This window comes from Filobasidium floriforme (assembly GCF_021052385.1).
Source record: "Filobasidium floriforme strain CBS 6241 chromosome Unknown HD553scaffold_1, whole genome shotgun sequence".
NCBI classification, from domain to species: Eukaryota; Fungi; Basidiomycota; class Tremellomycetes; order Filobasidiales; family Filobasidiaceae; genus Filobasidium; species Filobasidium floriforme.
The window spans coordinates 141,274-166,439 of NW_025763622.1; the positions used below are offsets into that span (position 1 = coordinate 141,274).

Below are 25,166 nucleotides of genomic sequence, written 5' to 3' on the forward strand. Positions count from 1 at the left end.
TCGCCTTTTCGCTCGATCCCCTTCCCCTCGACCTTGTACCTTGTGCGAACCGCACAGTATCGGAGTTTGCTAATACGGGTAATACGTTTAGTAATACGAACTAATACGTCTAGTAAGCCATACTCAACGGATTAGTATCTGCTCAGTAATGATGACAGCAATAGACTAGCGTACTGACTCGCAGTTCGAACCTCGTCGCTTACTAGCTTCCCGACAACTATGGAAGGATCAAGACTGAAGGACGACCAGAATACCTGGAGCAGGAATACCATCAAGCGATCGACCGCAAGTACACCTTATCTCGTCCGTCTTTCCTTCTCTGAGCGACCAGACTACAATCGACTGACACTTGGTCGACGCTCGCTACTCCGATACAGATCACCATCAACCAAGTCAGCCTACGCATCACTCGTCACTGGCCACTCGTCGTCACTCGCTTGAGGATACCAGGATACCATACCTATCGTTGACATCTATGCCACCACGGACTCTAGATCATCAACACCAGGACCGTCATCCTGCAGCACGGATGGAAGCTACGTTACCGCTGTTGAATATCATCGAGACTATCGTTCCATCACGTCGTGAGTTCGGTCCATCCCCATCGTCATCCGTCCTACCGGTCTCTGTGGTCCATCCCAATCGTCATCCGTCCTACCGGTCTTGATCATATCGCTCTGAACTGTACTTACCCTCTGCGCTGTCGCTGTCGTGATCAGATCCATTCACACACATTGCATCCTTCCACGTCTCACCTTCATACTTGGTATCCTTCCACGTCTCACCGTGGCGCCTCGTATCCTTCCACATGGCACCTTCATACCTCGCATTCTTCCACTACCTTCGACGCATATCACCTGGAGATACGGATGTGCGGGAAAGATCAGGACGCCTCGACTCATGTCCGGGGTCACATACACGGTCAAGTCCATCCTTCTAGACATCGACAATCCTCCTCGTGTCGAACATCATATCATACACGATCAGATCCATCGCCGCTCGCATCCCTCCGTCTCGCCATCGGACCCTCCACGTATCCTACATCATAGGTTATCGACTGAACTCCCAAGCCGTACCACCATCAGCTCGACCGACGCCAGGCAGAACAAGGACTGTCATGGGCGAGACGTTGACGGATGACGGGTATCGTTAGGGTGAAGGTTGTTGGACCCATGGAGTGAAGACGATCAGACCCGGAAGGTATCAGGTAAGTCCCTCGACCCTCTGCTACAGTCGTTAGTGTAGGCTCATGGTTCCATGCCGTCCCTCGACCCTCTGCTACGGTCGTCACCGTAGGCTCATGGTTCCATGCCAGCGTCATCTACATCACTACACTACCCTCGCCGAGCCGATTCACGCCGCGTCATCTACATTCTACATCACTACACCACCCTCGCCGAGCCTATCCACGCCGGCGTCATCTACATTCTACATCACTGCACCACCCTCGCCGAGCCGATCCACGCCGGCGTCGTCTACATTCTACATCGCTACACTACCCTCGCCGAGCCGATTCACACGGGCGTCGTCTACATTCTACATCACTACACCACCCTCGCCGAGCCGATTCACACCGGCGTCGTCTACATTCTACATCACTACACCACCCTCGCCGAGCCGATCTAAGCCGGCGTCATCTACATTCTACATCACTACACTCGACCGCCCAGTCCGTTCACGCTGTCGCGTAGGCAGCTAAGTCGCTCCGCGGGAGACGATCTACTTGTACATCTAGTCTAGCAACCAACAATCAACGTCTACTTAGCTAAACGCGATTCTGCTACCCCTATCCGACCTTGCTCTATTGTAACAGTAAACAACAAGATGTCAATTCAGATATAAGGACAGACAAAGGCTTTGTATACACTGTTCAGATGATAGTAGTCTAAGGTCCCAGTGCTGCTCAGGTTTCTCCTATCCATCACCATGGCTCCAAACAGTGTATACCACTGATCTCTCTGCCTCCTCATCCACATCTCTCGCTTCCTATCAATCTCTTTAGGACTGAAGCCTCGCTCATATAGATCCATTGTGATGGGCAATCTCAGATGAGATTTCCCAATGTAGATCAGGGTTTGGAGAAAGTATTTGAAGTCAATTGACCTCATACAGTTCCAGCCCTTGTTGTTGTTGAGTACACAGTCAAGAAATGGTGTAGTTTCCATGTTCTTGAATCCATACTCCTGCAACAACTGCATCTTCTGCTTTTGCAGAGACCCCTATCTCAAAACTGCAATAAGCCAAGGCCACACCACAACAAGAGATTCGGCTGCACTCACATTTAAAGGCTTCTTCTGTCCTTGCCGTATGCGGATGGCGACCTTCGTGATATTGGTTTTGAAATCCATATCCTCAATAGCCCCAACATTGACAAGAATCTCTCTCATTCTGTCTGATCGAGTTCGATACCATTTACCCCTCCGGTCTCGCCTCTGTTCTCGCCTCTGTTCTTCGTCGAATCGGCGGAAGACCCACTTCTCGAAGAGATCGCCGAAGAATTTGCCCACGCAATGATATGTGTAGGCTGATCGGTGGCCTTGTCCTTGGTAGGCATATTCATACTGATTCTGGTAACATTGTAGAACGACGAAGGCGATAATTGTGTGTAGATAAAGCAGTCGATCAGTCGAATAGTCGCGTGTCAAGGACAACTCTACACACCTCCATGATGACCACTCGACTAGCAAGATCCTGGGTGATTGGCAGTTGAGCGAACGCTTCATTTGAGATGAAGTTTCCATTGTAAAATCCCAAGGATCTCTCGCTTGGCCAGTGATCTGTGCACAGCCGTGTCAGTTTGTTGTAGACACCAAAGTTATAGTGCAGGACTGACCTTTGTTGAGCTGGCTCAAGAAATACATAGTCATAGTGCATTCAATCTCATAGTTGGCAATCGCATCACCTGCCGTTTCCTTCGCTTTCTCTTCTCCTCTGTTGCTATTCCCGTCGATGAGCAGAGGGGGCGGGGGCGCTTCTAAGTCGACGATGACCCTAAACCACCTTTCCTTCCATCGGCGACCAAGAGATGATCCGATAGATTGGATTCGCATGACGGAGTGAGAGCTGGTCGGCGTGAGAGCTGGTCGGCGTGAGAGCTGGTCGGAATGAGAGCTGGTCGGAGTGAGAGCTGGTCGGAATGAGAGCTGGTCGGAGTGAGAGCTGGTCGGAATGAGAGCTGGTCGGGATGAGAGCTGGTCGGGATGAGAGCTGGTCGGGATGAGAGCTGGTCGGGATGAGAGCTGGTCGGGATGAGAGCTGGTCGGGATGAGAGCTGGTCGGGATGAGAGCTGGTCGGGATGAGAGCTGGTCGGAGTGAGAGCTGGTCGGTCTGAGAGTTGGTCGAAATGAGAACGAGCGGTTTGAGGTGAGCGTGATCTGGTCGAGATGAGAATAAGCTTGTGATGTGTGAAAGCTCAACCGTTCACGATACATTCCTCATCCATGCGAATTGACCCGGGCCATATCGTAAACAGATGCGCGCGTCATTCCGCTCCTCGCTATATTCGACTGGATTACGGTCGACAACATAAATGCAGCACACCGCTCGCATGTTCCGGATTACAAGCGAAAGCTTCATCAAAGCTGTCAGGGTGTACTCATGGGTTATTCGATGGGTCAGCTTCGTGCGAATACGTATGTTTCGTTGCTGAGTTTCTTTGCTCGAGCACCAGGTCTGGTGGGGCCAGCTGACCGAATATGTACCAATTTTCATGAAAAACCAAGTCGAGCGCTATGACCGCTACAAGCGTTCAAACAGTATGAGTGGGTGATGCATGATTGTCAGGCTCACGGACACCCGTATCAAGATTTCATTATCCAGGTCAGGTTCCATGGCGAATGATAGGCAACCCATCCTTGACCTGTCTGATAGATCTTCGGTGAAGAGATCATTTCGGTCAATTCCCCATGCAGTCTCACTTTTAACCTTCGGTCCAGTTCCTCCAGGAATAGTTTCATTGCTGTAACTTACTTGACAATGTTGTGGTTGGGTTTCGTCAAATGCGGCTCAAAATCAAACAAACCCCAAATGCAGTTCCCAACAGCTTGATGCGGAATCACGTCAATCTGTCTTTCGGAATAAGATACGGCGTACGTGAGGTTTGTACGTCGTAAATAACAGATCAATCGCGAGGTGCTTTCCCGATTATATTTAACGGGACTGAGCTATCTCAGATAGGGGTCGGTAGAGAAACGCTTTGGCCTGGAACAGAATCCGGCCTACATGGAGGCAAAAATAGATAGTGCCGGAGTATTCTAGCGGTCGTCCGAGGTCTGCAGAGCATATGCATACTGAATACACCCTGTAATCAAATGTGAACTAGCCATCGTGTGTTCGAGACGTCGAAAAATTGCTCTGCGCCGCGCGAAAATAGTGACGCAAACAGAACGGTCGAATCTTCCTTTCTGCGTCCTTTATACATTGGAATGCGCACCTGGTACTGAAAAAAAGGTCCAGCAGCGTAGTTGGTCTGCCCAGAACGTGCGAAAAAGTTCTGAGCGAGGAGAAGAGGTCGTAACGGCGAAAGTTTCTCCTCCCTGGTAATAAGCTTTTGCTCATTGTGGAGACGCATATTGAAAAATGACAAGTACTTTTACAGTGTCGCCTATTGGACTGTCTCCGTAATTCCTAGGGCACACAGTTGTCGCCTGTTTCTTGGTCTGGGGAAGTATCTCATTGGGCTTTTCAACCTTCAATTTGACTTCGTCATAGTAGACAAGGTCCGATTCGAAACCGAGACTTCGGGGCAGGTAGAATTTCGCTAGGATCCTGCGGGCCAAAATCTGAAATGTCGAAAAGGACTTCTTCGTCGGATGCGTCGTCGACGTTGTGAGAAGGTTCCTTTTGCGCCATGGAAGCTGCACTATACGCGAATCGTATGTGTCGGACATGATGCTGACGAGCAGCGAGCGATTTATCAACGTCGACGTAAAGACTTAAGATTGGTCGTTTAGCTCATAGAGCGATAGAGCAGTAAAGCGATGCGATGAATCGATATAGTTCGTTCGTCTGGTCGAAGCTTCTCGCTGTAAGCGCGAGAGCCTGGGCGATCGGGCTGCAGTGGAATGTCCAGAGTACCCGATGTCGAATAAGAGTATTCGATGTGATGGTCATGCTGAGTAAAAACACCTCGTCGGATTGGGCTCGTGATCTTCCTTGAGTGTTTTCTTCTGCGTGATGAAGGATATATATTCGTTAGTGAGAAGTATAGGTAACAACACCGGGCGACTATCGCAGAGGCAAAGGGGTGTCACCGATTGGCACTACTGCTTTGTGTGGTCGCGCGTTCAACTCACTGGATTGGATTTGCGGATTTTTGGCTGAAGACAAGTAAGTTCGCGGGAAAGCAACGTTCGTGACTAGCAAATACTAACGATCCAAGTCTTGTCCAGATCCTCAGCACTCTCTAACTCAAACTTTCTGAGTTAGAGGTTAGACAGGCTTGGCCGATGCCCCTGTGATAACAAAAAAAAAAAACCATTATTTTTTTCGATTTTGAATCTATTGTCTCGTCTCTTGTGAAAAATCGCCGTCGGTTTCCTTTTTGTGTTGATCGTCTACTCCTATTGCCAGACTCCCATGCAGAGACTCTGCCTGGACTGATGCGAGATACATTTGGAAATGTCGACGGTTAGTCCTCATCCCTCACTGATCTTGTTGAAAAATGACCAGCGAATTCGAATCTCTCGACGGAAGCCAGGACCGATAATCGATACTATTATCGACGAGACTCGTGTCATCTTGGTGCCTTCACTTTCTTGTCGTGCAAGCCTTGATCAGGATCTAGTCATCATGATGATATGGACGAACGGAAGGACTGCCAAGGACCGTTTCTGTGTCGAGGCGACATTGACATTGTCCTTCGGGCGGTATGAGCATTCGCGATTGGATGCAACAGAAGATGGCTTCAAACTATCGTGCATCTCTACCAATCAATTGAAGAAGCCATTCGAGATGGATTAACTCAGGAAGAACGAGTGAGCGAGAGGTAGGGAACGGAACCGCTGCCTGTTGGTGCCGATCGGCAATGAACCACTGGTTTAGGTTTGATGGTACAGCCAAACGGTCGTTCGCTGAATTGAAGGATGACATCAGGATCTTCTGTTGTGATCGATACTCGGGTCTGATGGAATCTTTGCGTTAGCCTACTCGGAGATGCAAATTATACAGCCGAATAGCTGAAACATCACAGCTTAAATTGCTTTGCCGACCAGAAAGACGATGTACAGACAACTGAAGCAGCCTGACTAGCTCTTCTAACTATGCGTGTGACACGACGCACGAGTCGAAGATATGAGACCCGCCGAATAGTCTTGCCCCCTCATTCCCGCGTCGGGACGACTCGAGAAGGCTCATTCTGGCCAGTCGAGAGGTTATAACTTCAAGTCTCACAAGATAGTATCGCACAGTGGTAAAGCCTAGAACGTGTGTAGCCTACCCACATTACCCAGGGAATCTCGGCTTGCTACCGGATAGATCCTCCCGTCTGTAGATCATGATTGATTCTGCCGGAGTACAGTCAGACCTGCACGCTCTGTGTCCAGGTACCCTGATGTGAGTTCCGACTTGTCAATCGTGTTGACAGGCTGGCCGCTTACATTCTAGAGTTGTCTGTCTGATCACCTTCATTAGGAATTCCGGACACCTGCTTCCGGCCTGACGATGTGCATGACCTTGCATGCTTATACGTCATTCGTACGCTCTCTTCTGTAGATGTCTTAACAGTTTTAAGATACTAAAGATCTCACTGTACTCTTCGAATCGTTTAACAGCGCCCAGACTCGCGGAATTTCATTCATTCCCGGCGACATGGACAACAATACTGGAGTTTAGCCCTAGCGGTGTCTCTCGCCTCCTTGAGCTGCGACGAGTCGAGAAACGCTGCCGGCTATCGAATCAGCCATATGATCCTGCCAACTCTCCTCGATAAGTAAAGCTACCAGATTGTATAATCAAGAACCGCCTATCAAGGGGTTCCTACTGAGGAACCGAACCGATACGAGACGGACATGTCCACTGTAATACCCTCAGCGAAACATCCTTGCAATGGGAACGGCGAATGAGAGCGGAGGTTTTTCGCCTGATCCTGACCTCTCGGGACCCTTGCACTTATGAAAAGCATACAGACAGACGAGCCGGCCGCCAAAAGAGCTAGGTAACTTTCCTATTCATTTAGTGCTCGTGGAAAGCAAGAGCACAACGGTATGTCGCATCCGGACGGTTTTTATTAGGGGTTGGTGACGCAGCTCGCGATTTGCATAAATTATCGACATCGACATCGACATCAACATACATGTTCATACACTCATAATCCCGTCCACTATGTTCAACGCTATGTTCAGCCTACTGTGACGATCTAGACGATATGTCGAGACCTAGTATGACCCCACCTGAGATATGGCAGATTGCGCCAGCATGTCACAGAATCTGCTACGTTCTTAAAGCTGTTACCGACGAGCTGATACTAATCTGCGTACGTCTGCGTGACTGAATCTCTGTACCGGACGATGATCAAACAAGGCCTTGCAAAACCGATGTCCATCAATCTGCTACCTTTTGTAACCAAGAACGCGTCACAACGAATCAGAGTCCATCGACGTTCCCCTGCCATGTCCAGACAACGCGCTTTCAGGTGAGTCTCACGGCACATCCGACCACGGCAGTGATGATGAACGTATGCAGCACTGGTCATACAGTAATACTTTCTCAACATCATAACCGGATCTCAACATACGTCCAGGTCAAAACTTACATGAGCGGCTTCGCTTCCTTCCATTTTGTAGTCCTCATGTAAATCTCACATAGTGCGCCATCGACGAGGCTAGCATGAGACAAGATCGCTTGCTTCAGCTGATTATCGACCCGATAGGGGTTAGTGATGATAGGTTCTCCAGACGGAGGTCGTCACGCCGAATTACCAGGGAACGGCAGTATAAATGAGGAGGTATCAGCCTTAAATATCGCCGACGCATGTTGCTTTGAAGACATCGAACGACCGTGGTCTACCCAAGTATCCGGATGTTAAAAAAAGAGTAAATATGTACTCTTTTTTTTACATCCGGACGATTTTTACTAAGTGTTGCTGACTAAACGTCCACGAGCATGGAAGTATGACACGATCGAGTCATCCATCTATATCATATAGTCCTCACATCAAACGCCTTGCAATCTAATGAACGCACCAGTGATCATGATCAACACCAACCCTACTGTACTCACCGAGCTCCATTGACCTCAGACCAGATCCGTTCGTTCTCAAGTCTCGATGCATCGATACGTGTGTCACTGGTCAAAGAGTGCCGCGGACTGCCTCAAGTGATAACAAGCCTTTCTGAATATGATGTAGTTTTCAGAGCTATCAGTTTTCTCACGATTGCGAAATACCAAGGACGCGCTTGTTTAAAGACTCTACAGTCTGATCGCGTTTCAGCTTGATTTCGGGTTAAACCGGTCGTTGTATGAGCGCCTACCAGGATCACATAATTCTCAGACCTTCTCCTGGCTTTCCCGCTACGCAGAGAAGCGGTGATGAGCCCAGAGCCGCGCGAGAGCACAAAGGAAGGCCATCGATGAGCTGACAAAGGGCTTCTGTCAGGTGAAAGCTAGCTGTCTGAATTGGGATATAAAGGCATACCCGTTCCCCTCGACCTGTAGTCTATGTTTTGCTGTCGAGAAACACAGCTTGATAGTCCAATATGGTAACTCCGTTGCAAACTCTCGGCAACTGGTTCACCGGCGGAAAGCAACTTCGTCAACCCGCTCCTCCTCGTAGCGCACCCCCTCCTCCTCCTCTCCCACGATCGACATCAAAGGGCATGTCCGGACACACTCATACGTACGAGCTAGAGAAATCTAGAAGCGGAGCTGTAAGTAATAATCTGCCGGAAGTGAACGAATTATATATTGACTAAACTCTTTGCTTGTGCGCTTCTGTATAGAACGGACATCATGTCCTGGTCAAGCAAAGTGCTCGGATCCCCGAAGGCCCTGGTTCGCGTGCCGAGCATGCATTCCAAGCGACTTATAATGGGCCCAGGGGTGGCAAAGAGCACGAAGCGTTCAACCGAATGAGCGATCGAAGGAATGCCGGATTGCCGTACACCTACTCACTGGGGGGCGGGTCCGATAGTGGGCATACGTCCGCTAAGGTTCAAGCGCCGGATGTTTCACCTGTACGAAGTGCTACGAGCAAGACATCGTCTTCTCCCAAAGCTTCCTCTCAAGGGTCGGGGTCCAAAGCTCCCACCAAGACACACGCTCCTCGACCCAGTCTGGCGCCTACCGGTAGCGACCGTTCGATCCATACGTGGCGAAGCGGGATCTCGAAATCTTCCCCTCCTGCTGGCGCACCCAAGCCCGCCTTCACTTCCATGCCACCTCTCTTGGCGGAAGAGCTTGACATCCAGAGTCGAAGGACAGCTGCCGTTCCCGCTCCTTGCCACGTCACGATCTTTCCGCCTGGACCTCACAAAGCTCATGCGACCAAATTGGCGCCGCCCAAAATCGTCATGAGGACCTCTACGGGTCAGACGGCTGGACCACTAGCCTCGTCTAGCCATGTAGCTGGGACAGGACAAGGCACCGGATTCCCGCCGTTTCCTCCTTTCCCAGCGTTCCCTGCATTTCCTTCGTTCCCGCCGTTCCCAGCGTTCCCAGCGTTCCCGGCTTGGCCAACGTATCCTGCTCCTCAGGCTCACGGACGATGAGGGAATATGTACGATCTTATATAGCCTGGCAAACATCTCATAAGGAACGACAGTGTCAGACGGAAGATGTTGGTGTCGTGCGAGACAGCTGTGGTTTGGTTTGAGAGAGCGTTCGATCGAGATGAGGCAATCCTGAACGAAGCGAGATCATGTGCGGAAGCACGAATGGCTACAGAAACTTTTCGCTGATACTGTAGGGACTGTAAGGCGACTTGACCGTCGGCGTCGACTCGAATGATGACCGCGTTGAACGTCCCGCTACATCATCGATTCTGCTGATCCGTATGGCTAGACTCGACTTGTTCGCTTTCGCATGCTGCATGGGTATAGTTGTACAGTCAGATCCGATAGTCAGGCGATGGTGATAGCCAGCCTTGAATCGTCACATAGTATATCTGACTGCTACTGTGCAGTTGAGCCGCCAGCACATCCCTCGTAAGGTCTTGCGATCTCTTGAAGCTGTTACGGAAAGCCTTCAAGAGGCTGGTATGGCAGGTAAGCACGACGATGTCGCCTTTGAAGGAAGAAGGAGAAGGGCGCGATTACGTGATGGGCCTGTTTCGCGCGTTTAACGCTAGTCATGGTTCGGTGATTGTGCATATCAACAACCCGTGAGTAATGGTGTAGTGGTAAAGCTGCTACACTCCGAAAGCTACTCTCTTATGATAACTTATCCACAATCATCGAGGTGGTTGTGGGTTCAAGGAGGAGGAGGGGAAAGGATAAGAGTCAATTGGACCAGCCTTTTTGTACCTTTAAAACCAGCCATTCTAGAGATATCTCTCTTTTTGAATCGCAGTCCAGCCAAAAGGTGGAGTGCCAATTCGATGCGGATGTCTCGAACGCGTGTGGTCCTTGGTTCGAGTCGCACGATCGCACCTTCAGTCGGTTCTTTTTTCCTCTCATCAGACAACCACTACCATCGAACCGTGTACCGACCCGCGACCGTTGCCCATCGTCTAACTCCCTACAAATCTCTCCATACTACTGTAACCCCTATCTTCCGCGCGCACGCCACCCTCCCCCCTCCACATTCCACTCTGACCGCAATCCGAGGCATCAATCGTCATCATCACAACGATCGTAACACCATAACATCATTCCATCAAAACCCTCGTGGGGTCCTTTTACAACGTACCTCCTCGAAATACCTTATCTCGACTTGTCTAAACCCAAAAACTTGGACGATACAGACGGTAAGTACCGTCACCTCAGGAAAGCCTGTTGCAATGATCCAGATTGAGGTTCGACAACTCATACCTTCGCGACCGAGATCATCCCGATCGACGTGGTTCGTGACGGCGGACGATCATCTAATGATCTTGGATTTGGTCATTGTTATCAGATTCGTCATCGTCTTCCTTCCCCCAGTTACAGCAAGTCGAAGAGGCAGCCAAAGGAGGTGTAGATCGTACTTGCGAATCCCGCATTGTCCAGCTATCGAACAACGTAAGACCATCCTTTGGCGCCTTTCCCTCAACTCGACAAGCCCAGAGAGATGTGGAGCGGACGAACCGATCTCCAATCGGCGGATCCGGACAGCGTGGGGTCCGATAGATACCTCAGAGATGGAAACCTCCACAAGCAACACGTCAAAGGTGACACGCCTGACGAGGATTCGGAGGAGTATAGAAGCGGATCAGAAGAGGGATCGGTTGTGCTTGTTCAGTACGTTTCACCACCGCCACGACTCCGCTCACGAAAGGCGTTCAGGCTGATGCTGCACGATTCAATTTCGCTCTGCTCAAAGACACGTACCAGAGATCTACTCTGGAGGATCCGGAAACGATGGACCGAAAGAAGGCGAGCTGAGGTGCAACACAAAGAACGAGTGAGCTTAACCGCCCTTACCTATCGATCAATCTGCTTTGCAGTTCTGTTGACGAAACTGACTCTGAACGTCGTGTCTATGGTAACAGCAGGAGGGCGAAGGCGACCGATCATCTCAAACTAAAGAAGAAAAGGAAAAGCAAGAACGCGAAGCGATTCTCGAATATAGCCAAAAGCAACCGACAGATCATACAGAGCGCAAGGAGGGCGAGGAGGATCAGGGGAGAAGCGCATAAGGATCGGGTATCATCCAACCCGATGCATATCGACAACCTCATCACTCATGAGAACGTAGACGCCAAGAAGCAGCAGAATGGCAATACGGACAGAGTTCTGCCTGGTACGTACAAAGGCCATGCAACCGATACTGATGAGAGCTAATAACTCGACTACTGTAGATCCCATTCGACTCCCCCGTCGAGCCGCGAGGACGGCGCTGCAGCATCTATCTAAGATCTTCAGTATACCTATGGCCCAGCTCGATCCCCTTCTGCTCTCTCCAAAGATCTACGCCTACGCACCATCTCGTATCCCAGAACACCCTGGTCTCGATCAGTTGGACGTCTTGATGATTGGGTGGGAGAACCAACAAGGGGGTGAGGGTACGGTTGAAAGGGTTGGGCTAGAGCTGGCTTGTGCCTGGGTCTTGGCTTGGGAGATGAAGGAAGATGCTTCGTTGCCATATGAGATTGAGCAGCGGTTGATCGCCGCGCTCGATAAGCTAGCCTACGAATGATGTTCTGGAGCCGGCATGGACATCTTATAGAGCGAAATGTGATCGAAGTTGTACAAGATCGATTCCAAAAGAATCAACTATTCAATCGTTATCACTCGTCAAGAGATGTGTTCTATCTATCCATATGATCGTGCAAGATGACCGTTCATTGTTGACCTGCGTCCCTATCGCCGATCGCGTACGACAAGATCGAATAGATTCTCGATCAGATCGCTCAGAGCTGCTGAAGAGCGGTTTCGAGCCTCCGAGCGAACCCCTGAGCGAAGTCGGGCAGGTACTCAATACTAGATCGACACAGCGAACATAAGCCCGGACGCTCCATCAACAGGCTCTGGTCTCGATCCATAGACTCACTCTAGCTCAAACGGCTCGTAGACCGTCTCGCCGTCTTCCAGCTGGACGTGCCATCCACACTGACCGTTGACGAGGGTATCATTGTAGAGCACCCAGGCGCAGGCCAGCTCCGGATCGATGACGTCGAACATTTCCCAGATCCTATCGGCGCAGAGATCCTCGCCATGATCCTCCCCCTCGTCTTCGTCCTCCTCAATATCCAAGCATTCTCCTTCATCTTCGTCCTGCTCCATGATCTCCGTCCTTCCATCCTCTTCACTATCGCCCGCCTGCTCCGCCCAGCATCGACTGGTATAGTAGTCGACAATAGTCTCGAGTTTAGAGAACTGTTGACCGCGTCCTTGCTTCAACGAGTAAAGGATGCAAGTCGTGAGATCCTGATGACAGTTGATCAAGCCAAAGAGCCCCTCTTGACTGATGATCTGACGGAATCGGAAAGAAGGGATCTTGAAAAGCTCTGCCAGACGCTCGAGCGTACTGTCGTCTCCAGGCCATAGCAGTTGATCGAGGGCGTAGTTGTATTCGAACGACCCGAGATCGTAGAAGTCTTCGGTCTTTGTATCGTGATCGTCGAAGATGTTTTCACCGTTGCTATATCCCGAGGCGTCGCAAAGAGTACATACTTGATTTAGCCTGACTGAGCGCTTCCATTAAACTCATACCGGGACTTACGATTCGCCGTCGATCAATTCGTAGTCATCTCCGCTGTCCTCCGCTTCGTCTTCACTATCATCATTCTCTGCATCACCTCCAAGATCTTCGTCTCCGTCATCGCGATGACCGCCGGCCTGTATCACGTAAGTATTCGCCTCAAAGATTCCTAGCCTATGACTGTGTACCGTAACACGATCGGTAAGCTCAAGCTGCGCATGCCCATCAAAGGTCATCGACACTCACGCTCGAGCCCTCTCCAACTCATGCTCGCGGTTTCGATGTTCCGCGTACCTCCTTTCCCTCTCTCTGCTAGGCGAGAACGTTCCGGATTTGACAAGACGACAAGATCCCATATCCCGGCGAAAAGACCGTAGGTCGCACTACGTGACAAGAGCTCAAATCAGCTGACTAGATGCGGACTAGATGAGCATCTGGACCTCATTTAGACCTCATACCGTAAGTGATTTTCAAAATGAGGACCAGATGAGGACTAAATTACGTCAATGGGCCGCATCTCGTCTGGCCAAATGAGCTGATGTCACGTAGTGTAGGTCGGTAGCAGCGCTGACAGTGGTCTTGATGTCTACGTCGAGTGGTAAGATAGGTAGAGAGGATAGGGGTCAAAGGATGTTTGACGATTCTCCAATCTGAACATTCCACTGCAGCCCGATCGCCGAGGCTCATCGCGCTTCCGAGCTTACGTCACCCGCTTACGTCATGCTCCCCGAACCGCCATGGTCACCATCCATCATCCATCATCATCATCATTCCGGTGGAGAAAGGATCGAACAGAATGTCCTTTACCCCTTAGATCGGAATCTTCGCCAGCACCACTTATCAGGAACTATTGGTATATGAGTCTTTCAATTCGAAAGTATGTGCATGAACGGAGCAGGAGCTAACACTTGAAGGTGGGCTGCGCGATAACCTCAACGCCACTGGGCGGCAATCTGATTTGCATCACCTTTTAGTGGTCGCGCCGCAAGCTACAGGATCTGAAACATGTCGTCTGAAAATGTCATGCAATTCCTCCCAGAGTGGGACATCGCTAGACGAGATCAGGGCTAGTGTCGGATAGGCCTACAGACAAGGAGGAAATCGTTCTAATTGACCTACCATAGGATATCTAGGCTCGCCAATTAGGTAGAACATTTGACAAACAATTGGCCGATGTACATCAAGACGATCGTTTTCGAAATGGTACACGTAGTGAGTGATGGCAACGACGAATCTGCGCCGGTGATCCGCGGACTGACGGACCTCAAGCGAAAGAAGCGTTCTGATCACAAGTGAGAAGCTTTCAAGGGATTGCATCAACAACGGCGATAGCTGGCATCGAGACGTAGGTCTGCTCGTGGATCTGTCGAGGCAGCATCGTTTTACGTGGAGATGAAACGATCGGAAAGCGATCCCGCGGTGTCGAAAGGAGGCGAACCCATCGAAAGAAAAGCCAATCGAGAACCGACTCTTGAGCCGGTACGTGAGACCGATTGAGAACCGAATCATGAGCTGATAGTAACAATGAGGATGAACACAGAACGTGAAGTCCCGTTCATGATCGCCATTATACACATTTGAGCTGACAGTTGTCTGGAGTCACAGCGCCCCCTACAACCGGCGGATCCGTCTAGCGGGAAGAGAATCGATACCGCCGTTCGATCAAGCGGATGTCGGTGACCAAGTCAAGTGGGTTTAGCTGCTGAATTCGAAATTCATCAACGTGTACCTACGGTCCCAAGTCATGTTGTGGAAGTGAATTAGATATCCCGCAGTATCCTACTGTATATGTCCACTTGGAACGTAACCGAGACGCAAGCCCAGAGGAGCAGAATGCAAGAGGAGCGAGGTCCAATGACGAATCCGAGATCGGAGTTGGGATTACGATGAACGATAGCGTGTTGGATTTAAGCAAGACTGACACGTAGGTTAGAGATACGATGAGTACGGGAAGAAGGCGCTGACGATCGCCCCTTTGCATTGGCAGGTCCCGGACTAGCCCGGTCGGATATACTCATTCGTCCTTCCTGTGCAGGGTCTGTTAGAAGTTACTCAACGGGATGTCTGAATGGGCGAATCGAGATTTAATGCTGAAGACTAGCTCTGAGGATGGGTCCCGAGAGAGGTTCCCAAGACGTGAGTTATCTGAGGAAGAATCTACGACAACGATGGGAAGCTAATACAGCATAGTTCCAGGGATACGTCGTGGGAATGCAGGCAAATATATTCTGGCACCGACGAGGGGCGGAACTCGCCAAACGAATGAACATCGAACACAGCCTCCCGGACGGTCGTGTCGAGCCTTACATCCCACAAACTCAGTCGGAACAAGTCTCGTGGTCCCGTTCACTTCCTGGATTAGCATGCGCATGCACCTGTCGCACTTCCGGGCACATCGCGATTACTGAAAGCAGACGTCGCTCACGAGGGATGAAGGCGGAGGCGAAAGCAGAAAGTCGAATCAAAGAGGACTCAATGCCAGCTACCCTGAACTTTGAGTACGTACATGTGTATCAGCTACCACGCTTACAAAGATAATCTCATCAGTAGATCAGTAGCGCATATTGCAAGTTGTCAGACAACGGTCAAACTTGAGGAGAGTCAGGGATTTATGTCTCTCCTTGACAGCGATCGTCCCGGTCATTCCAACTCTACCGATTAAGCTGATGTAGATGCAACCCGAATGGTACAACAGCGCATACAGCTAAGTGTCGCATCGATCACAGCAGTCTATCGAATTGTCGCATCGATTACAGCAGTCTAGATAGAGAAACCGATGCAGAAGAAGAATTGAGGTGCTCTCGAAAAGCTCGCTGATTTCGAGTGGGTGACGTTGGACGTAGCATGTAAAGGACGTAGCATGTAAAACCGATCAGGCGGCTCCGCTCATACATATCTATATCGATTGTTTGATCGGACCGATTCCTGCAGAGACCAAGGGTCTCTTGTGGCTCTCAGATTCCCGACGATCTGACGCTATTTCCCGTCTGCCGATAGGCTTTGCAGAGCGAGCTCCAGCCTGTGACGCATGGACGCGAGCTCGTCACTCTGGAGATCGGGGGTGTCGACGATGCTTCCAGCGGTCCGGTACTGCTTCAACAGCCACGCACATGCTAGCTCGATCCCGACCCTATCCAGAAGTTCTCGCTGTCGACGGTGTTAGTATCATACCAGGCATGCCACTCCGATGAGCCTGAGCTTACCTGTCGATTTTGCGTTTCCCACTCGAGCATCACGGCGTCAAGTTTGCTCTTATCCTCCTCCGAACTGATTGCATCCAAGAGACTCCCTCCTCCGCACACTTGATGAATGGCAAACGCTCCCTCCCTTGGGAGGTTCGTGTTGACATCCTTGGTTGAGAGACCAAGGTCTCGGGCAAGCGATGACAGCTGTACAGCGAGGTTCGCGCGTAGACGGAACACTCACTTTGTTAGCGATTTGCTAGGCGTGCGTTCCGTCCGGGTGCGGACGTACCTGTTTAGCTGCCTGGGACTTCGATAATCGACCGGGTATGGGAGCTGGAGGCTCAATCTTAGGCTTGGTCGCCTTGATCTCCGTTCGCTTCGCCTTGATCTCCGTTCGCTTCGCCTTGATCTTCTGTTTCGCCACAGCCTTTTTCAACCCTTCCTGACGTCTCTCCCTTTTCTCGACATGGATCTTCGATTTATTTCTCCACTTCTTCTTGTTCTGATGTGGGATTCGAGAGCGAGCACGGGTCAATCAGTTCGACTAGTCATACCTCGATGAATGCAGACAGCATGCCCGTATCTGTTGACTCACCGAGCCCGTGGCTTCCGTCTCGAACTGCACATCTTCCTCATCCGTCTCCCCGTCCTCGATCTTAGCCTGAATCTCCTCGTTCTCGATCTCGACGTCGAACCCCCCGTCCTCGACCTTGACCTCGACCTCCATACTCTCGACATTGACCTCGGCTTCCCCGTTCTCAACCTTGACCTCAAGACCCCCGTGTTCGATCTTGACCTCGACCTCCCCGTTGTTGACCTTGAGCCCGAGATCCTCGTGCTCCATCTTGAGGTGATGAAGGATAAAGGACCCTCGTTTTGCGATGTCGGTATGGGTTTCGGTATCGAGGTGATTGGGTCTGAAAGGAGTTTGATCGCTCTCGTCGTGTTCTGATCTCTACTCGGATGAATGAAGTGTGAGCAGAGGGAATTCTAACGGTTGTACGGCTGAGCAATAGGTAGGGTTATGAAGGTGTGTCCTTGATGGGATGGGATCGATGGCGACTTTACCGAATGGGGGTTAGAGTCTGACAAGGTCTCTCCACCCCCTTCCCCGCGCGGAAGTCGCACGATCGCCGAGGCGTAGGGGAGGCCGGACGGCTCACACTAGGTATATTTGTGGCTTTCGCGTAACCAACATCCAAGCTCGAGTCGTCGAGTGAGGGAATCGCCCTGTTATACCCCATTGAAAGACTGCTTGCAGCGTAGGGATTGTTCAGGGAAGGAGGGGAGTAGGAATAAGTCCTACTTTTTGTCATGCTCTACAACGTGAGCTGGTCAGCAGGTCGCTGTGATGCCTGTAGGCTGCCTTTTTGAGCCTTCTTCGCTCGAGCCCCAGCCAAAACATGGTGTGCATTTTGGGCAGGTTGTCACGAAAGCTAGGGGTCCCGCGTTCGACTCGGCGAATCGATTGCCTTTTTGTCGCGCCGGATCGTCTATACGACCTAAGCACTAGTTACATCTCGAAGGTAGCGAGACAAATCGAGACCTCTGATATGCACAAAGAAAAGCAGTCGGATTCTAGTACTGGATAACTAATTCGGATAACCCCTAAGTTTGCTCGCTACCATCCGAGAATCAGCCTTCCGTCGCAGTCTAGCTTGTCCGTGACGAGGTAGCAGTAGATTCAGGATATACTCGAGTAGTGGCCAGATGCATGCCCCAGCTCGTACGGAAACTGATAATCAGGGACTTCTGGATCGATCATACGGTTGTATATGTTCTTTCCTAGGACGAAAGGAGGCTCGTCCACATGATGACGGCACGGACCAAACGTCTAGCTTTCTATGGACCGGTCACCCGTGCGTTCGACAATCCTTACGCTCGAGCAGCTGATACGCTTTAACAAGCCTCGGCCGTTCTAAGCATTATGAGGGACTATAGTTGACCAGAACGAACTTGAAGCTGATACGGTTAAGCAAGAGATCCGATGCTACAGCGAAACACAATTTGGCGACAAGTCCCGAATCTGGATCGCCGAATCGATCTATAGCAAGGTCCGAGGACGGACGTGACTGTAAAGCTAACCCTCGGTCTCATCTGCTGCTTATGGCTTGAAGTAGTCTGACTTCCTCCCAGACGATCTATCTCTCTATCGGATCGCTCGCCGTGGCGTCACGAAATATAAAAGAGAGAGCTCATTGCAGTACTACAGTGACTATTCCGAAACAGCTGAGATCGTATACGTGTGGATTGTGAAGACATGTCATGACGTCCTAAGAGGCGTGATGGTAGACCCATAGAGAATCGGAGAACGACTATGAAGGGTACGGACCTGGATTACTTCATGTCGTCAAGTGGAGGGCGCCGCAACGACATAGGCTAGAGGTGGCGCGCGGGGCCAAGGTCTTGTACAGCTTAGCGGCAACCCCAACAATAAGCTTTCCATAGTGTAGGTTGTTACGGAGCGCGCCCGTTTCCGATCGTCGCTGAAAGCTACTCTTGGTTTCCTGCTCCAGCTGAGGCTGATGGGTAGCGAGATAGAGGGGGGAGCAGTGTTACGATATGTTCTGCTTTTTGTGGCTCGCCTGATTGCCTCTACGGCTGTTCAAAAGCGAGTTATTCGATTTTTTGCTCCCTGAAGCAGGCATTTTTGGCCTGACGTCGAACCTCGACTTGATAAGGTCGTCGGGTCGAGTCACAGCCTGCGCGCATATTTTTTTTCCCGCGTCGACGAGTCGAAGTGATCATTTGTTTTTACTATGAGTCGATCACTGTAACCACTTGTCATATCGATACACGGCCCGTTCGATCACCGTGCTCTTTTGTGGGCGACCTGCTCAAGCCTATATGATGGGGTATGCTCAGGGGGTTAGCATTGTGGCTCTCAACAACTTTCAAAGAGACGCAAATTGGCGAGAAAAACATTAGATGTTGGACACGATCTTGAAACCGGCTGGTAGGACGCTCACACGATAAGACCGAAGATTCCCCAATCATGTCCAACACATACGACCGATGCGAACATCCCGAACTCAATCGCTCAGATATTGTTTCGTCTGGAAGCGCATGCTGTCCGACTGAGCAGATCTGCGGTTTTGGTCGGATTCCGTTGTCTTTTCGATTCGACCGACCGGCCGACCTTCGATCACTGCAAGATCGGACGTTCATTGTTTGTTTGTAGTGTTCGGAAATCAAAATCGGAGTAGCCAAAGTACATGTTCTGCGTCGCATGTGTTACTAGCTACGTCGGAAGGGCAATCTCGTAATGGTAGAGTACATCAGAGATCGTTCAACAAGATGGACAGCTCATCGATGATGCTTTGATGTTCGTCGGTGATGGAAACAGTGTGCTCGTCGATGATACTCTGGTGATCATCGGCGGTGGAAACAGTGTGTTCAGACATGCAGAGAGCGTAAACCAGGTCGATGTGTACTCGTTCAAAGAGGGTCGGATCGTTACCCAACTTGGACATGCAGGGTTTGATCGTCGCCGAATAGGCTGGGTGAGATTTGATGTAAGCTTGAATGGGCTGCAAGGTTTTCGTGTTGAGATGAAGGATTGGGCCGATATCGAGGTTGCCAATATCGAGGTTGTCGAGCGATTCCATCCCCAGGCAGGACCAGAACTGTCGTCGATTCCACTCCCTCCCCCTGGCAGAAGCCATGTGAAATGGCTTATTCTTCTTCGTCGCTTTCGCCCTTTTCAGTGCTACTTGGGTTAGGCGTAAGCTGCTGTCGAGATCTGCTCCCCCACACGACCTGACCTCACCTTGCCTAGCTCTCTTCTCCAGCTTGCGGGCCTTCTCGGCGGCGACCTTCCTCCTAGCAATCTTCGACCTCCTCTTATTCTTGCGTCCCTCGTTCCCCGCTCCGCTCTCCTTCTGATCATCCTCGAGTTCGTCGCTCTCGTTCTGATCGTGTTCAAGTTCGTCGATCTCGTTCTGATCGTCTTCGAGTTCGTCAACTTCCCCGTTCTCATCGATCTCATCGTTTTCGATTTCGTCGACCTGATGTTCCTGAGAGTTGTTGCGAGCGTAGACGTCAAGCGGCTACAGATGCACCCATCATAGAATCAGACATTTGCTGTGATGCTGCAGAATCATGATGGCGATACTCACCGATCTTCCATGCTCCGATCGTTCCTCGACTTTGACTTCAGTCATAGATGCTTCTTCCTCTCCCTTGGCAGATCCGATATCATCAGCCTACAACAAGGGGGGTTATACGAATCAGCGCAAATTCGTTTTCGTTCCACTTGATGGCATCAAATATCGAGCCATCAAATATCGACTGACCTTGTCTTTCATCTTTCCTCACGATTCGAACCCTTCCTCGTGGTTCAAACAATTCAAGAATAGTTCACGTCCCGCTCTCCGAACTGTATTCGATCTTCTAGTCAGTTGTCTTAAGAGGGTGTCGAAAGCCTGACGATAGCTATGCGAAAGGATGGTGCGATCAGTAAAACTGGCAGCCGGCAATACTGTCATCAAGACAATTCCGCACTTACACAAATGCCTCTGGAAAGCGCTCGATGCCCGTTCGGAATGAGATAGCGTGCAATCGAGTCGATAGAGGTGAGATGGAGGTAATGATGTGAGTTATGGGGAGGTCTTCGAGGATGCGGAACGAATGAGGTTCATGAGCCTCGAACAAAGTCGAGACGGGAGACCGGAATGTGTCCCCGCGCGAAATCGGCTGCGGCCGATCCCCGCTTCATCAATGCGTGGCTATCCGACTAGCAAACTATGAACAACACGAAATACTGACATAGCGATCTTATGCAAGCTCAAGACGAAACAAGACGTTCGGTCCACTCCATTGCAGCAAGTGCAAACTACAAAGCAGCTAAAGCTTCCATCAACTCGTGCAAAACGCTTTGTTGTTCTTTAGTCATTTCGCCCTCGCTCGACCCGGCAGTGCTCTTGTTGTGGAGCATCACCCAGATATAGGCCAAGTCGACGGGCACGCGACTCAACATACTGCGAAGTCACGTTTGTTCGAAGGCGGGACGGTCATCTCAGCAATCTGGCGAGGCTGGAGCTCTTCCGCAAGATTCTGAACTTACCCGTAAGTCCTCTCGAGCTGCGCCTCATGGGATTCCTCCTTTTCGACGGAGGCTCGCAGCTGAGCACTCTTGAACTCCCTCATGACCTTGTCGACCTTCTCGATATAGACGGTATTGAGGTCGAGGCGAGCTTTGATGGGTCGTACCCCCTCCAAAGTCAGGCGATTGATATTGCCTACCGCCTGAGGCAATTTGTCGCACATCCTAGTCGACGAGACGATCAGATCTGGAAAGGTACGAAACAGAATCCCGGTCATTTTCACATACTGAAACGTAGCTCTCAAGCCAAGAGCTCTCCGAAAGATCCCTCGATTTCGCTGGCGAGCCTTCTGCGATGCGAGGTGTGACTCTGACTGTCGTCGGGAATGATCTAAACTCTCAACGGTCTGGAGTCAATTGCCGTCGTGACGTACGTTTGGCTTCGCTTGCAGATCTTTGCCTTGCGTGAAATTCTTCTCCTTGCCCTTCCTCGATGCATTTTCAGTAAGAAGGTCATCTCGTGTTTCAGCTTTTCCAACTGCAACTTCATCCATTGCCTTCCCCTTCTTCTATGGTCGATCCAGTTAGAAACACGGTACGATTCAACCAGAGAATCAGCGCCTGGATCGCCCGCTGGAATTGCGTGTTTGTGACAACCATCGCTCACCGCCTTTCCATCACGTTTCTTCCTCTTGGCCGCATTGATCATCTCGGCAAAATCGTCAGGCGAGAAGAGGGTAAGACCCGGCGCCGCAGGAGCTTCTTCACTGTTCATGACCTCCTCTTCGAGACCGTCTGGGTCCCATTCCTACAGCAAATATCACATTGATATCGCAGAGTCAGCAGCTGAGAATCATCTAGCCGTGAAATCTTTCGATAGCGAGAGACTTACATGGATGGAAGACCCTGCGTCCATCATCTCCGAATCCGATCCTGCTTTACTCCACCGGTGAATCTTGGCGCTCGACTGGGACTGTTCAGTATCGCGGGCAACGTGTAAGCTGAGTGCATCCTCGTCGGACTATGACTACGACTGGGGGAGACTGACCCCCAAATTCTGACACTTGTCATCGTCTCCTTCCCTCAAGCTCGTCCTTCCGCTTCCACTTGCACTCCCGTGAGCGTTGGCAGTCGTCGCCATACTATCCTTTCGTTTCGTGCTCTGCGACCCGCTACGCTCTTGATCCATTTCCACGACATGTTGAGCCTCGGCTGCCTTCAGCTGAGATATGGGAATTGCGAGGAGGTGAGATCAGTCAACTACGAAAGAGACAAATCACCCAGAGGACAGGTGCTCAAGTATAGAGTCTGTCTCGCTCACCTTCGCTGTTCGCTTAGCCCTTTTCCCGAGCTTGATCTTCGGTGGAAAGTCTCCGCACTCGTCGCCTCCCGGTCCGTATTGATTCTCGCTGGTTCTGATTCCCGCCGCCTGTCCCGATCGCGCAGGTCAAATACAGAGCGAGCGACACATATCGTAGTAACGGGAGAGTCAGTTTCAGCCTGGTTGTTAATTGCAGGGTATATGAGCAGGTACTCGCCTGTTCATTATGTCCATTTCCACCGTCTTTACGGCCATGTCGAATTAGATTCCCGCCCGTACCCGCACCTCGACGGTCCTTGTCGGCCTTGAGAAAATCCGGGGCGAACGGATGATGATGGACGTCGAAAGGCTGAACGTCGGAGCAAGAAACAGAAAAAAACGCCAGACCATAAGGCGATAATAAGGCGATACGATCAAATCAGATCAGTCCGAGGTATACTACGGGGACGAGATGACACGAAAGATAAGGGACTCGCCTGCTTGTTCTCCCTAGATCCCTCTCCTCCGCCTAAGCGATCCTGCCTGACCCCGTTGTTCATCTGCTCAGAGCAGCATATTCCATTAAACAGACGAAAACGGACACTTAGGTCAGTGGACCCGGCCGTAAAGAGACGATAATCAGGAAGACCAAACCACTCACGTCTTGGCCATCCCAACATCCCATTCGACTCCCCCCGTGATTCTCAGCTCGGTCCGGATCATGCCCAACCTCTCGTCCGTATCCATATCCGCCTCCGAATCCCCTATTCATCTTGACGTTGAGTACGAATGGCTACGGCCACGATCGCCGCAAGAACGATATGGCGTGAGGCAACGTGTTGCCGATTGATACGATACGAGGTGAGGCGGGAGTGCAAGTCATTTCGAGACGAAGACGAAGACGAAGACAAAAAAAGAAGGGGTATGATCAGTACACGACAACTGACGGGTCACTCACAAATGAACAGATGCTTTACTCACCTGTACCGACCCAGCACCCTGCATCGATCCATACTGTTCAAACTCAAGACAGTCTAAGCTTCACAACCGCGACGATCCCCAACATCGACCTCGAATTCCTTTACGTACATCCGATCCTTTCTTCTCCTCGTCTGCTCGCGCTGAATCCAGATCCTGAGGCGGCATGAAATACGACAGGTCGATCTTCTTCTTCTTGGAAGGCCCCGGTTGAATTTGACAATTAGCGGGTTTGAGGGATCTCTGGAAGATGCCCTGGTGATATCGACGTGAGTGGAGATGGTGGCAAGCAGGGAGATAAGATAGGAAGAGATAGGTAGTAAGCAAGCAGATCACGATACCGGGTCGGAATTGATCGGACGCTTCGCTTTACTACGATATGGTACTGCACAGACCAAGCGAGGCGAAGTACTCACATTGTTCCCCTCTTCCTCTTCATCGCTGATCACCATCCGAGCCTTTCTCTTCCTCGCCGACCTCAAACCCGCAAGCTCATCTTCCTCATCATCTCCCTTGTTCATCTGTCCAGTCGTACCGTACCGAAGTGCCATGCGTTGAGAACAATACAGAGTACCCGGGTAGCGAAGACCATACCAAACAAAGCCGCATCAACATGCGTGCATCCTAAAGGAGCCTGCAGATCGAGACAATGACTTACCTTGATACCCCCGTCCATACCTCTCTTCTGAACCGCATCCGAGCCGTCGTAGTCGTACTTGTAGCCATAATCATTCTCGTTCTCGACCGGGGAAGAAGATCCGTCGGATCGCAAAGATTGACGATGCTGGCGATGGTGGCAATGACAAGGCGAAGGGCAAGGACGTTGTACTTCCGGACTCAAGCTCAAACCCAATGCCGAGTTTGAGTTTGAGATTGAGGCTTGAGGCGAGATCGAGGATGACCTCGATGGGAGTCTTCCGGAATACGGATGGAACTGGGAATCGGGACCGGGAATGCAATCGGGGATTTCGGGATCGAGGTTGGTCAAGTTGAGCTTGTATTTGCGGTGATATCCATGGTCGTGTCCGAGTTGATGTACATGGGAGGGGCTGTCGGAAAGATCATCGGAGTTCTGGTTGGGATCGAAAGTAGGATGAAAGCCCGTCGGCTATTATATGCGTGTAGGTATGCGTAGGTGATCCAGGCGACGTGGTGGCAAGCAGAAGATGAAAGAGGCGTAAAGGCAAGGATCGGGAAGGATCAGCTTTCAGTTCATGAACGGATATAACAGTCATCGTTGCAGCCGAGGCGGACCCATGCCGTCAAAAAGCCAGACCGACACCCGGCGTAGCTCAAAGCAAAACGAGAAGAAAACGGAGGTAGAGAGGAAGGCGAGGTTCACCTCGTATTCGTACTCACCTGCAACTGTAATCCTGCTCCCGC

General features: G+C 50.9%; 10 protein-coding genes across 10 annotated transcripts; 6 read left to right on the plus strand and 4 right to left on the minus strand.

Annotated features, from left to right (window-relative positions):
• Positions 1-219: 219 nt before the first annotated feature.
• Positions 220-1,626, plus strand: HD553DRAFT_321021 (uncharacterized protein; the record flags this gene model as incomplete). Its single annotated transcript, XM_046181209.1, has 6 exons — positions 220-303; positions 378-392; positions 451-584; positions 720-1,128; positions 1,154-1,207; positions 1,297-1,626. The coding sequence occupies 6 exons, from the start codon at positions 220-222 to the stop codon at positions 1,624-1,626; spliced, it is 1,026 nt and encodes a 341-aa protein (XP_046039927.1).
• Positions 1,627-1,832: 206 nt separating this feature from the next.
• HD553DRAFT_321022 (uncharacterized protein) lies at positions 1,833-3,853 on the minus strand (the record flags this gene model as incomplete). Its single annotated transcript, XM_046181210.1, has 6 exons — positions 1,833-2,219; positions 2,280-2,567; positions 2,662-2,777; positions 2,834-3,375; positions 3,426-3,730; positions 3,791-3,853. 6 exons carry the CDS (start codon positions 3,851-3,853, stop codon positions 1,833-1,835), a joined length of 1,701 nt encoding a protein of 566 aa, XP_046039928.1.
• A 934-nt stretch (positions 3,854-4,787) lies between these two features.
• Positions 4,788-8,024, plus strand: HD553DRAFT_332880 (uncharacterized protein; the record flags this gene model as incomplete). The annotated part of the gene is made up of 11 exons (XM_046182079.1): positions 4,788-4,828; positions 5,000-5,027; positions 5,211-5,329; positions 5,898-5,976; positions 6,311-6,410; positions 6,519-6,553; positions 6,772-6,929; positions 7,119-7,154; positions 7,176-7,201; positions 7,587-7,631; positions 7,885-8,024. The coding sequence occupies 11 exons, from the start codon at positions 4,788-4,790 to the stop codon at positions 8,022-8,024; spliced, it is 807 nt and encodes a 268-aa protein (XP_046039929.1).
• A 670-nt stretch (positions 8,025-8,694) lies between these two features.
• On the plus strand, positions 8,695-9,705 carry HD553DRAFT_337980 (uncharacterized protein; the record flags this gene model as incomplete). Its single annotated transcript, XM_046182316.1, has 2 exons — positions 8,695-8,865; positions 8,938-9,705. The coding sequence occupies 2 exons, from the start codon at positions 8,695-8,697 to the stop codon at positions 9,703-9,705; spliced, it is 939 nt and encodes a 312-aa protein (XP_046039930.1).
• A 1,498-nt stretch (positions 9,706-11,203) lies between these two features.
• Positions 11,204-12,281, plus strand: HD553DRAFT_346809 (uncharacterized protein; the record flags this gene model as incomplete). The annotated part of the gene is made up of 4 exons (XM_046183247.1): positions 11,204-11,373; positions 11,456-11,536; positions 11,625-11,875; positions 11,934-12,281. The coding sequence occupies 4 exons, from the start codon at positions 11,204-11,206 to the stop codon at positions 12,269-12,271; spliced, it is 840 nt and encodes a 279-aa protein (XP_046039931.1). The 3' UTR covers positions 12,272-12,281.
• Positions 12,282-12,433: 152 nt separating this feature from the next.
• HD553DRAFT_353502 (uncharacterized protein) lies at positions 12,434-13,632 on the minus strand (the record flags this gene model as incomplete). The annotated part of the gene is made up of 4 exons (XM_046183778.1): positions 12,434-12,555; positions 12,626-13,216; positions 13,298-13,456; positions 13,523-13,632. 4 exons carry the CDS (start codon positions 13,630-13,632, stop codon positions 12,486-12,488), a joined length of 930 nt encoding a protein of 309 aa, XP_046039932.1. The 3' UTR covers positions 12,434-12,485.
• An 817-nt stretch (positions 13,633-14,449) lies between these two features.
• HD553DRAFT_321026 (uncharacterized protein) lies at positions 14,450-15,938 on the plus strand (the record flags this gene model as incomplete). Its single annotated transcript, XM_046181211.1, is given in 6 exon segments — positions 14,450-14,568; positions 14,626-14,755; positions 15,019-15,200; positions 15,264-15,312; positions 15,494-15,774; positions 15,794-15,938. 6 exon segments carry the CDS (start codon positions 14,450-14,452, stop codon positions 15,936-15,938), a joined length of 906 nt encoding a protein of 301 aa, XP_046039933.1.
• Positions 15,939-16,252: 314 nt separating this feature from the next.
• HD553DRAFT_346811 (uncharacterized protein) lies at positions 16,253-17,473 on the minus strand (the record flags this gene model as incomplete). Its single annotated transcript, XM_046183248.1, has 4 exons — positions 17,057-17,473; positions 16,751-16,963; positions 16,480-16,665; positions 16,253-16,423 (listed from the first exon to the last, which is right to left on the minus strand). Exons 1-4 carry the CDS (start codon positions 17,303-17,305, stop codon positions 16,253-16,255), a joined length of 819 nt encoding a protein of 272 aa, XP_046039934.1. The 5' UTR covers positions 17,306-17,473.
• A 2,170-nt stretch (positions 17,474-19,643) lies between these two features.
• On the plus strand, positions 19,644-21,053 carry HD553DRAFT_302070 (uncharacterized protein). Its single transcript, XM_046178688.1, has 5 exons — positions 19,644-20,170; positions 20,231-20,510; positions 20,580-20,666; positions 20,757-20,895; positions 20,969-21,053. The coding sequence occupies exons 1-4, from the start codon at positions 19,785-19,787 to the stop codon at positions 20,817-20,819; spliced, it is 816 nt and encodes a 271-aa protein (XP_046039935.1). The 5' UTR covers positions 19,644-19,784; the 3' UTR covers positions 20,820-20,895; positions 20,969-21,053.
• A 161-nt stretch (positions 21,054-21,214) lies between these two features.
• Positions 21,215-22,980, minus strand: HD553DRAFT_604 (uncharacterized protein). Its single transcript, XM_046184350.1, has 8 exons — positions 22,827-22,980; positions 22,554-22,727; positions 22,398-22,478; positions 22,173-22,313; positions 21,940-22,074; positions 21,794-21,879; positions 21,527-21,730; positions 21,215-21,440 (listed from the first exon to the last, which is right to left on the minus strand). Exons 2-8 carry the CDS (start codon positions 22,692-22,694, stop codon positions 21,296-21,298), a joined length of 933 nt encoding a protein of 310 aa, XP_046039936.1. The 5' UTR covers positions 22,695-22,727; positions 22,827-22,980; the 3' UTR covers positions 21,215-21,295.
• Positions 22,981-25,166: the final 2,186 nt, after the last annotated feature.